Source organism: Vipera ursinii, assembly GCF_947247035.1.
Source record: "Vipera ursinii genome assembly, chromosome: 1".
Lineage (NCBI taxonomy): Eukaryota > Metazoa > Chordata > Lepidosauria > Squamata > Viperidae > Vipera > Vipera ursinii.
This window is the reverse complement of record NC_139512.1, coordinates 84,119,816-84,132,319: the sequence shown is the minus strand read 5'-3', so window position 1 is coordinate 84,132,319 and position 12,504 is coordinate 84,119,816. Positions and strand designations below refer to the sequence as shown.

At 43.6% G+C, this 12,504-nt stretch overlaps 1 protein-coding gene across 7 annotated transcripts in view; it reads right to left on the bottom strand.

Moving 5' to 3' along the window:
- Positions 1-11,555, bottom strand: part of ELF5 (E74 like ETS transcription factor 5) — a 52,009-nt gene extending 40,454 nt beyond the window's left edge. For 4 of the 7 annotated variants that reach the window (XM_083361456.1, XM_083361452.1, XM_083361455.1 and 1 more), the window contains exons 1-2: positions 11,265-11,373; positions 3,466-3,593 (exon numbers count right to left, since the gene is read on the bottom strand). In XM_083361456.1, coding sequence (XP_083217582.1) covers positions 3,466-3,593; positions 11,265-11,266 — 130 coding nt within the window. In that variant the 5' untranslated portion in view covers positions 11,267-11,373. Of the gene's footprint in view, positions 1-3,465; positions 3,594-5,498; positions 5,555-11,264; positions 11,374-11,413 lie in introns of those variants that run through there. The other 3 variants (XM_083361454.1, XM_083361458.1, XM_083361453.1) reach the window with 2 other exon arrangements.
- Positions 11,556-12,504: the final 949 nt, after the last annotated feature.

The following is a 12,504-nucleotide window of genomic DNA, read 5'->3' as shown; positions in this document are numbered from 1 at the left end:
CTGATTCTAAAGTGAAGGCCATTAAAATGGCTCCTAGGCCCAAATCAAAAGGAGAGCTACAAGCATTCTTGGGCCTCCTAAACTTCTATCACACATTTCTACCTCATAAGGCAGCAATAGCAGAGCCCCTCCACAGGCTTCTAGATAAGAAAGCTCCATGGAAATGGACTAACTTACATGAAAAAAGTTTCCAGGACTTAAAAGCACTATAGTCAGAAAAGTCCACTGTAACTCACTACAAAGAGTCTAAACCTATATGTCTTGCATGTGATGCATCTCCCTATGGGGTGGGAGCAGTCTTAAGCCACAAAGAGAGAAATGGGAAACAGGTCCCTATTGCATTTTACTCAAGGACCTTGTCCTCTGCTGAGCGCAGCTATGCCCAGATTGACAAAGAGGCCCTGGCCATAGTTGCTGGAGTTAAAAAATTTCATGATTTCACTGTCTACACTGACCACAAACCTCTGTTGGGACTGTTCACAACAGACAAACAACCCCCCCCCCACATACTATCTCCAAGAATGTTGAGATGGTCTATTTTTTTTGTCTGCATACAATTTCAAATTAATTCATAAACCAGGAAAGGAAATGGGCCATGCTGATGGCCTCAGTAGACTACCACTGCCACTAATGGATCCAGATCCAGCTCCTGCTGCTAGACTACTGTCCATACAGGACATACCTGAATTTCCCCTCCATGCATGGGATATTGCTGCTGAAACTGCCACAGATAAAATACTGAGTAGAGTGTTGTCATGGGTATACACAGGCTGGTTGGAAAAAAGCCCAGGCTCTGAATTTCAAAGTTATTTTGTCAGGAGGCATGAGTTGTCTGCACATAAAGGGTGCATTTTATGGGGGAACAGAGTCATAATTCCCACTTCCCTAAGAGACAGGGTCTTACACTCCTTACATGAAGGACATCCAGGCATTGTCAGAATGAAAGCCATAGCTAGAAGCTACCTTTGGTGGCCTGGCCTTGATAAGGCCATCGAGGGTCAAGTCCATGGTTGTTATACATGCCAGCAATCTAGGCCTGAAATGCCTCAAGCCCCAGTTCACAGGTGGGAGGAAACACACACTCCCTGGTCTAGGATTCACATAGACTACACTGGGCCTTTTCAGGGGCAGCTTTTCCTGATAGTAGTGGATAGCCACTCAAAATGGCTGGAAGTAATTCCAGTTCCTAACATGACTACTGCTAGGATCATCCAGGTGCTGAGAAACTCTTTGCAACACATGGTTTGCCTGATGTCTTAGTTTCTGATAATGGGGCCCAATTCGCCGCTGCTGAATTTCAGGTTTTTCTTAGAGCTAATCTCATCAGACATGCAACGTCTGCACCGTTTCATCCATCTTCTAATGGACAAGCTGAACACATGGTGAGGACAACAAAGGAGGCACTCAAGTGCATTGTCACAGGTGACTGGCATCGCAGATTGGCAGATTTTTTACTCTGCCAGCATTCTACGCCCTGCACTGCTACAGGTAAAAGTCCTGCTGAACTATGTTGGGGGAGGTGTTTGATTACTAAACTGGACAGGTTGCATCCAGGCAGAGTGGCAGCAGAAGCCTCTTGACCAAAACCTCCGAGGGGGCTGCACATGGGCGACTGGGTTTGGGCCAGGAACTATGGTCAAGGGAATTTATGGGTTCCTGGTCAAATAACCAAGGCATCTGGACCCCTATCTTATGAAGTGGGTTGGAGGGAGGGTGAGTTGTCAGAAGACACATCAATCAACTCAGGAAAAGGTTTCCAGAACGGCCACTAAATGAAGATTGCATCATAAGTCTCTCCCAAGGTCCTCAAACTTGTGGCCAAGCCAGCCCTCACTTGGACCACCAGGGTTTTTCCTTCTCAGAGGAGATGGATTTTGAGGAAGAACAAGGTAGCACAGGAGTGCAACATGGACCCCCTGGCGAAGCGAGCCAACCAAATTTCAGCAACTGCTGTGCCTACTCTGCTGAACAGACTGACTCTGGGGTGGGCCAGAGCATTTTGAATCCCCTTGACACTGGAGCACAAAGGGACATGGGTCTACCCAGCCCACTGGGTAAGCTGGTAGACCACAAAGTGATGGGAACTCCAAGATGTTCCTCTAGGCCACACAAGCCTCCTGTGTACCTCACAGATTACATTGTAAAATAAAGTGATGCATATTGTTGTAAAACTTGTTACCTCTAACTACAGAAATTAGTGCATTGTGAAACTGCTCTTTTCTGCAATGGAAACCTGTTCATTAGACGTTGTTTAATCTCATTGCAGCCACAGTGATTTTATTATTTTTATTATTATCACTACAGTTGTATGTGAGTTGATTAATAAGTCTTGACAACTGTCAAGACTAATTGCGGTTGTCATAGTTCGATCTAAGAGGGGAGGGGTATTATGTACTGGGCTTGTGGTGATACACCACGTGCGTTGCTGGAGCAGCAACCCAAACTGGCTTTCTCCGGTCCTGCAATTGGCTAGCCCCAGGCGGCAAAAGTGGGTTCAAACCCATTGGCTGCTGCCTAGGGGCTAGAGCTAGACTATATATTGTGTCTGGTTGCAGTCCAAGTTTCAGTACATTTCCAGCAAGAATAAAGCATGATTTATCCTGTACTCAGCTTCATGTCGTCATTCCTGCACCCAAGAGCCCACGACTTAACTATTTTAATTTTAATTTAATTTAATTTATTAATATTTCTATACCGCCCTTCTCCCGAAGGACTCAGGGCGGTGTACAGGGCAAGAATAAAACACAAAGTTACAAAAATTAAAAGGTAATTAAATACATGCCCATAAAAACAGTTGGTACATTAATAAAAACCCCAATAAAAAGATAGTAAAAACCCTACCAATCCCTCCTCAGGCCAGGCCGGCTTGTTCGAACAGGTATGTTTTCAGATCGCGGCGAAAGGAGCGAAGATCGGGCGCTGTCCGGAGCTCAACCGGTAACTGGTTCCATAGCTCCGGGGTGCCCACAGAGAAAGATCTCCCCCTGGGGGCCACCAATCTACATTCTCTGACCGGTGGCACCCTGAGGAGTCCCTCTCTGTGGGAACGCACAGGGCGAAGGGAAGTTGACACCGGCAACTTAATGACTTATAGGTAATCAGATTAACTTTATTTTTACACAGATCTCTTTTTCTTCCACATAGCAGGGAGTTAGGCAACTAAATAGATTTCTTCCCCATCCTTAGAAGAAGCATTCAAGTCATAGACATTGAAAAGCATATCCAAAAGAGTTCTTTATTCCTGAATAGGCCTAAAAACATTTTAGTACACTCTGAAATTGTCTTATATACATAAATGGCAATGGAATTGTAAAAGTGACAGATAAACAAAAAATGCTTAGGAAGCAAGAAACTCATTCTGTAAACAATCTGGAAACACCTTTCTGAGAGTATCACAAGGTGAAGGCTTTTATTTTATTACAATTTTTATTAATTGTTAAGTAAAACTATGAAATGTTTACCCACCTGTTTGATGATCAAAAAGTGAGTACTGTTCATCCATTATTCCAAATACGTCTGACCACGATGTCAAGGATTCACACATTACTGTGTTTGGCAGGAAGGTACTGTGGCTAACAGAGTCCAGCATCATCCTAAAATATTATATGATTATTCATATCACTTGCTCACCTTTAATTATTTGCTTTAATATCACACATAATGAATATCATCATAACAATAGTGGCAGAAACAGAAACTCCCATATATATATATTTTTACATTTAACAATTATATTGTGAGTAGCATTGAACAAAGAAGTCATGCAATGACCCATTCTTAATAAGATTGGACTAGACATTTGTCAGCTCATTTTGTTGCTTGGATCAACCTGCAGTGGAGTGTTGATGGCAGTATAGAAACAATCCAAAATTTGATTGATGGCAACCAAAGAGGGAACTGTTTTCTCCTGGAGGTATTCTTCCTCAAGATGGCTACATTCTCTGCTCTGATATTTCTCCAAATGGTTTCCTATCTAAGATGAAATGCTAAATTTGCTTTGTGGAGATTTTTGTCTCTCAGATTAATATTTAATTAAAAACCTCAATTTAATAATCATAATTGTTACCTTCCAACTATCTGAAAGAATCTGAGTGTCTTTACAAGGAGACTTTATCAAGTCCTGCTTAACACAAAATGCTCACCAATGATGTAAATTATAATGCTATTCTCTGTAGAGTTAGCATTTTGTTGTAATTAAAGGATTAACAAATCTCTGTGTTCAAGAAATTAAGATGGCTTTAAAAAACACCTTTTGCAGAAAACAGGGTGAACCAAAATGAATCCATAAAATCTAGCTCATAACTCTTGGCTGAATAGGACAAAGGTGACACCATTTTCTTTCCTTTTTCGCAAATTGTTTGCTGTTGCTAATACTAATACTTACTATATGTTTTAAAGCTTTGCAGTCCATCAGAATGGAATTTTCACTACCAAATTGTGTGTGACAATATGTATTTTATCATTATCCTCATCATCCTCATCAATTTAGTTACTGTTAGTAACACTGTGGTTAAATTATTTATTTATTTAAATCCCACCTTTATTATTTTTACAAATAACTGAAGGCAGTGAATATATTAGTGCTTTAGTGCAGGTTTGAGTCCCACCAAGCTCAAGGTTGACTCAGCCTTCCATCCTTCTGAGGTAGGTAAAATGAGGACCCAGATTGTTGGGGGCAATTAAGCTGACTTTGTAATAATGCCGCTTAGGGGTGTGTGTGTGAAAGCCCTAATAAGCAGGCATATACATAGAATGAAGGCTACTGCTAAGCTTGTAAGCCGCCCTGAGTCTTCGGAGAAGGGCGGGATATAAATGGAATTAAAATAAAATAAATAAATATTCAACTCACCTTCTTCCCCCTATTTTCCCCACAATAACAATCCCAAGAGAGAGGCAATCAAACCCAGCTGGCTTTGACGACTAAGGCAGGACTAGAACTTATAGTTTCCCGCTTTCTAGCCTGGTACCTTAACCACTAAACCAAATTGCTTCTTAGTTTAAGTAAGCGTTTAATTAAGCGATCTGTAGAACTGAAGTGGTCTGAGTAATCAAAAAGTCAATGATATTCTGATCTACTGAATTCCTAGGTTTAATTGAATATATGGATAGCCCATAGTAATGTATCTAAAGCATCGCCCCATGATAATTAGTCCTTCCCTGTGGTTGACCACAAGCTTTTATCCAGTTTGTACTGAATAGCTGGGGAACATCCCAGAACCAATTTGTGGAATTAACTGGCCACATTAGAGAACAATAGAATCATAAAATTATAGATTTGTGAGGGACCAAAGAACATCTAGTCTCAACCTCTTTAATGTGCAGGAAAATGAGCTATCCATGAAAGATATCTGTCCATTTTCTTTCAAAAAATCTCCAGAGAAGGAGAACCTCCATAGATGAATACCATCTACTCTATTGCATGAGTAGAAATCAACACATAAAACATAGGGCAGAAATTGCTTCTAATAAGTTAAACAAATAAATTAAATGATACACACCTGTGTGTTATGTATGTGGCTAAGATGAAGTTAAACCTGAATCTCTAATTATGTTTCTATTACATGTTAATAAAGAAGGTGGGGGAGAAGAAAATTTAAAAACACATTAGCGATATAATTTTCATTTATAGATAATTTTTTGATAAACCAAAACAGAAATTAGTTTTAATAAAAGCAGAAAACTTGCTGATAACCACACTTGTTTTGTTGGATCACAACCTTTCTCTACGTCAAAATCAGATAATCATGGACTAAGTTTGACTAATGTAAAAACCTATTGATTTCAGTCAGTTTTCTTGCAAATAAGAAGAAACTTAATACAAACTATTATTTTTTTCTTTTTAAAACACAAAAATGGAACAGCATCACAAAGTTTTTGTGACTGAAACTATAATTTTAAAAAGAATACTAATTGACAATAATAATCTGTGTTATTATAGTGAAATATCTTTATGCTTCACCCTTTCGTGAACATTATCAAAACCCTAATATTTTGTAAATAATACCTCAAATATGACCAAAAAAGATAATAGGTAGCAAGACATTTGAACAAAAAAGAAGCAACTGTATATATATTTATGATATATAGTTACTCCCACTAAATTGTTTCTGAACTGTTTTTGGTGCCAGAAGAAGCGGGGAAATTAAAATTACTGTGAGAAAGATGCACAACAAATTAATTATTCTTATCATGATTCACAACCAGTCAAAACTGGAAATATTTGCAAGGCCAAGCTAAGCAAAGGAATACAGATTTTCCCTCTTGACCCCCCAATACTTTCTAAAAAGATAGTTGTTGAAAAAAGTTAATGATGACAACTATGTATTCAATGTAAAAGGGATAAAATTGGTTCACTGACTGTGAACTAAAGAAGCATATTTTCTTACAATTTGTTTTTGCCTTACACTTAGTATTTATTTAAATTCATTGCTTGGAAAACCACTCTGAAAGAGGAAAGTGAATCAGATCAGAAGTGAAACTTATTACTTACATATATACAGAGTTAATATATATGCAAAGAAGTCATATTCTCTGTAGCTATATCTATGTCTATATCTATCCGATGAATTTTTTTTCTTTTATTTATTTATTTATTTATTTATTTGTTTTTATAAACCGCCCTTCTCCCGAGGGACTCAGGGCGGTGTACAGAATAAGATAGGCATACAGAATGAACCGTAGTGAAAAACAAACAATAGTAAAATACAAATTGGGACCCCAATAAGAGCTATCAGGCCAGGCCGGACTGCTGGAACAGGTAAGTTTTTAATTCGCGCCGGAAGGTGCGGAGGTCGGGGGCCATCCGGATTTCGGTTGGCAAGCTGTTCCAGAGGGCTGGCGCACCCACTGAGAATGCCCTCCCCCTGGGGGCCACCAGCCGACATTCCTTGAGCGGTGGCACCCTGAGGAGGCCCTCTCTGTGGGAGCGCACAGGACGGTGGGGCGTTGACATTGGCAGAAGGTGCTCCCGCAGGTAGTCCGGACCCATGCCATGTAGGGCTTTGTATGTCATTGTCAGCACCTTGAACTTCACACGGAAGGCAACTGGAAGCCAGTGCAGCGCACGGAGGAGAGGTGTGATATGGGAGTATCGGGAGGCTCCCAAGAGTGTCCGCGCCGCTGCACTTTGCACCAGTTGAAGCTTCCGAGTGGATCTCAAGGGCAGCCCCAAGTAGAGAGCGTTACAGTAGTCTAGGCGAGAGGTCACAAGAGCATGGGTGACTGTACGTAAGGCATCCAGGTCCAGATAAGGCCGTAATTGGCGAACTAGTCGAACCCGGGAGAAGGCCCCCTTGGTCACAGCTCCTATGTGATCTTCCAGGGAGAGCTGCGAGTCAAGGAGGACACCCAGGTTGCGGGCCCTATCAACAGGGGGTAGTAACTCGTCCCCGATGTTAAGGGATGGGATGTTCTGAGTATCCTGGCTAGCCGGTACGTACAGCCATTCAGTCTTGTCCGGGTTCAGTTGAAGCCTGTTCCTCCCCATCCATTCCCGGACCGCTTTCAGGCAGCGGGACATCACGTCGAGGGCATCACTGATGTTGTTTGGAGTTGAGATGAAAAGCTGGGTGTCATCAGCATACTGATGGTACCCTACTCCAAAGCTGCGAATGATCTCGCCCAGCGGTTTCATGTAGATGTTGAACAGGAGAGGCGAGAGGACCGACCCCTGAGGTACTCCGCAAGCGAGAGGCCTCGGGGTCGACCTCTGTCCTCCTGCCAACACCGACTGCGAGCGACCCTGGAGAAAGGAGGAGAACCAGCGCAGAACCGTGCCTCCCACTCCCAGTCCCCTGAGGCGTCGCAGCAAGATACCATGGTCGATGGTATCGAAAGCCGCCGAGAGGTCTAATAAGACTAGGACAGAGGAATGGCCCCTGTCCCGGGCTCTCCAGAGATCATTTATCAGAGCGACCAATGCCGTCTCCGTGCTGTACCCCGGCCTGAAGCCCGATTGGTACGGGTCTAGATAAACCGCTTCGTCCAGGATCTGAGGGAGTTGGTGCGCCACCACGCTCTCAACAACCTTCGCAAGGAAGCGAAGATTGGAGACTGGACGAAAGTTATTCAATGAGGATGGGTCCAAGGTGGGCTTCTTGAGGAGAGGTCTCACCACCGCCTCCTTCAAGGCGGTGGGGAAGTGACCCTCACTCAGAGAAGCGGAGATGACCGCCAGGAACCAGCCTCGTGTCCCCTCTCGAGCTGCATATGCCAGCCAGGAAGGGCACGGGTCCAGTAAGCATGTGGAGGAGCTCAACCTCCTCATAATCCTGTCCACTTCCTTGGGAGTCACAGGATCAAATTCCTCCCAGGTGACGTCGACAAGACTGTCCATGTCTTGTTCTTCCAACTCAGCCCAGTTGGAGTCCAGGCCGGTTCGGATCCGAGCAATTTTATCCAGCAGATATTGACCGAATTCCTCGGCTCGACCCTGCAAGGGTTCCTCCCTCACCTCTTGGTTCAGTAGGGAGCGAGTCACCCTGAACAAGGCAGCCGGGCGATTATCTGCGGACGCGATGAGGGTGGAAAAGTAGTTGGATTTTGCCACCCTTATCGCAGCGAGATAAGACCTGGTGAGGCTTCTTAATCGCAATCGGTCGGATTCGGATCGACTGGATCTCCAACGGCTCTCTAGGCCCCGTCTCCGACGCTTCATTTCCCGGAGCTCCGCGGTGAACCATGGGGCTCGCTGGGATCTGCGCCGGGTCAGAGGCCGCATGGGTGCAACTCGGTCCAGAGCCTCCGTGGCTGCCTTCTCCCAGGCTTCCACTAAGGCATCCGCCGAGCTGTGAGCAGGGAGTGCATGTGCGTCCCCAAGCGCTGCCTGGAACCTATCAGGGTCCATTAGGCGCCTAGGGCGGTACCATCTGGTTGGCACCGTGCACCCACGGCGGGGGGTGGCAAAGGGGAAGTCTAGCCGCACGAGGTGATGATCGGTCCATGACAGGGGCATAACAGTCGTGGCACCCCCACCGAAATCATCGCGCCACCGTCCAGACAAGAACACTAAGTCTGGGGTGTGGCCTCTCTCATGAGTCGGTCCAGAAATTATTTGCGACAGGTCCATGGCCGTCATGGAAGCCATGAACTCCCGAGCCAGATCGGACGATCCTCCCAGGGACGGTAGGTTAAAGTCGCCCAAGACCATGAGTCTTGGGAATTCAACCACCAACCCTGAGAGGACATCGAGTAGCTCGGGCAGGGCTGCTGCTGCACGATTAGGTGGTAGGTATGCTAGCAGCAGGCCCAACTGCGCTCCCGGGCCGTATCTCAGTAGGAGAGACTCACACCCGACCATCTGAGGGACGGTGATCTCTCGCGGGCTAAGGGATTCCCTGATGATAACTGCCACTCCCCCGCCCCTCCCGTGGGTCCGAGGCTGGTGCAGCACCTGGAAACCTGGCGGGCAGAGGTCAACTAGAGGGACACCACCCTCTTGGCCCAGCCAGGTTTCCGTGATGCAAGCCAGGTCCGCGTGCTCGCTCTCCACTAGGTCACGAACAAGATGTGCCTTGTTAGCTACGGACCTGGCATTCAGGTAGACCAGCCTCAGCATAGGAGGCTGCACACCTTCGCTCCCGGGTCCTCCGGGGAAGTACAGAGGGTCGGAGCGTCTCACCGCTTGTACAGAGCGGAGATGACACTCCCGGTGATGATGCGGCCCTCTGTTTGTGCACCTTCTGCCGTTCCCCACCATCCTGGGAATAGGATGTTCGTCAGTGCACCTTCGGATATTGTCGGCGACTGGTCCTCGTTTCTCACCAAGCCTGGCCTGCGTTATGGCACTCGGAAGGCCTGCCTTTCCCGAGCAGCCATACTCTTTTCCCGCCCCCCTCCCTAACCCAACAAAAAACTTAACAAGAAACTTAACCAGGGGCCTCTTGTTGGTCTTGTAATGGAGGCCCCTGACCCTGCCTGGCCATCTCTCAGAGGCCCAAAGGTCGGGCCCGTCATCGAGGTTTGATGTAATGAAGGCAGGACGAACCCAGGAGAGGGGGGAACTCCTGAGGGCGAGAAGGTCTATGCAAGAATATTGAAGATGCATAGGGAGCATCGGGTAGCATTGGGAAGGCGGTCCCCTGGGTGGAGCATTAGAAGGAGGGTCTAGTCGGGTAGGTGGGTATCTGGACCGTCACCCAGCCACTGCCACTTGGCTGGGTGAACCGCAGAAGCAGGCCACTCCCCCATCCTCTCACGATGGGTTGTGATTCTGCTTCTGGGGGTGGTCCAGGACCCACTCTGGGTGAAGCATACCCCATAGAGCTCTCACCTCTATGGGGCTGCAGGTGTAGGACAGGCCACTCTGCCACCGGTTTAGAAGAATTTTAAAAACTAATTTGGAAAGAGTTACAAAAGAAATTAGAAATTTGAAAGAGGGGTATAATAATTAATAGATAATTATATAATGGAAAAAATGACTGTGGAATTAACAGATGTTAACTGTACATAATTCAGTCACAGTATTGCCCTGCCTTACTGATTTTAATAACTCAGTCATATCTTTTAAATATAGCCCATTACATTTATCAGAAAAGATATGTATTTATATTTAATTACCAAATGATTATTTCTATTAACTTGGCTAATAAAATGTCTTCCAATTTAGTAGGTGGCAACATTTTTTGTAAGAAAGATTTAAAGATTTTTAAGTAAGATTTGTTTCATAGCAACAGCCACTAGAGGCCCCAGAAGTATCACACATATTATACAGCAATTTCCTAAGCACACTAATCTGATAACTGTTATATTAGTTCTAAAAAGTGCCCATATGGATATATGTATTTCTAATTTCAGTTTTTTTAAAATTTTACTAGGGTTATATATCACTCCAGTCATAAACAATTCTGAGCAGTATACATCTCAAATCTCCATAAACTGGGTTAAAAACAATCCAGTAAAAAGAAAACAAATCAATAGTATTACACAACATGCCTTAAGCCCCAGAAGCTTTTCTTCATATGACCATTTTTTAAAAAAAATATTACTAGAATCAATAATGAGAATAGAGGATTATTTTGCAGTTTTGGCATTCATGACATTCTTTATCTTACTGATTTTTGAGAAGTACAAAGAACAAAAACCAAAAACCAAATCCAGTAACAAACAGCTTTGGGAACCAATGTCAAGAGAATGATTATAGTCTAAAGGAGCTCAGGGTTTTTTTTTTTTGGTAGAAAAACCTCACTATATTCTGTGGAACCTAATTGCCAGAAAGTGGACATTAATTACAATTCTCTGAACATTAGATTGAATGTCACACTCACATTTGCAGGCTGTGTTTTTCCCAAGAGAGAGGGCAATACTAAGGACTAATACAAAACCGTGCCAATTTACTTCCACAACATACATCATTCAGCATTGGGAGCAGGGGACTTTCCTTAAGAGCCCTTACGAAGAAGTAAATGAAGCTTACGTGCAGCTGGGAGCAGTTGTTTTCTTCTCAAGGAAAGGTTAGATCCGAAAGTAATCTTCAAAGCCAAGAGGTTTTCCGGCTCAGTGAGGTGTAAACTGCGAGAAGGGCCACCTGCAGTCCTCCGATATATGGAACACTTTCCAGACAGGTCTGTTTGGTTTTTCAGGTTTTTATACACACACCCTTTGATGACAATGATAATACAGAGTGTGACACAGCTGAAAAGAGGAGAAGTTGCTCTTAAAATTGAGAAGAGTCCAGTTTTGAACATTCACCCATTTGCTAAAAACAAAACAAAACAAAACACCCTCTTTCCTTCCCTGTGTACCTTGGATAAGATGGGGATGTGTGTTTCCAAATAGGCATAATACGGTACTTGTTTTGTGTTTTCCTAAAGAAAATGGAATTATTGAGTACACATAAAAGTAGATTTTATTTTGGGGGTTATATTCTATAGGTATATTAAAACTCTAGCAAATTCTTCTAAAAATGCAGGAATGATGAAAATGCATCTATGACCGTGAACTGGAAGACATCATTGGGGTATTTGTAGAAGATTGTAGAACATTCTCTGGTTTCAGTTTTAAAAGTAGCAGGGGTGATACGAGCAGAATCTGAACTGCTTTATCTGTTAGATTTGGGGAATACCAAAATGTAAGTTGTAAAGCTAAACATTTCTATTTACACAAACCTTCACACCTTTTTTTAAGCTTGAGAAACCTTATAGAGTAATGTAAAGGATGGTGTATGGATTATACTTTTATTGTCAAAACTTTATGTAGATTTTCAACAGTGTAACACAAGTAACATTATAATTCTATTTATAAGATAATGTTGCTTTTGTATTCCTGGTTAACACACTTACCGAGATTGCTGATGAAACTGAATTAATGTTGTTACTGACTGAGATCTCCAACTTGCTTACAAATCAAAAACTTAGAATAGCACTCAAAAACTGAGGTTTATGCTAGTTGTCCTCTAAGCGAATTAATTCAGGAAGAGCATGATTAGCTGTCATGCAAAACAGAGATTCTTCAGAGTCTGCAGGAGCCTTTCTAACTGCCGAATCACATATCCAAGATACCTCCTCA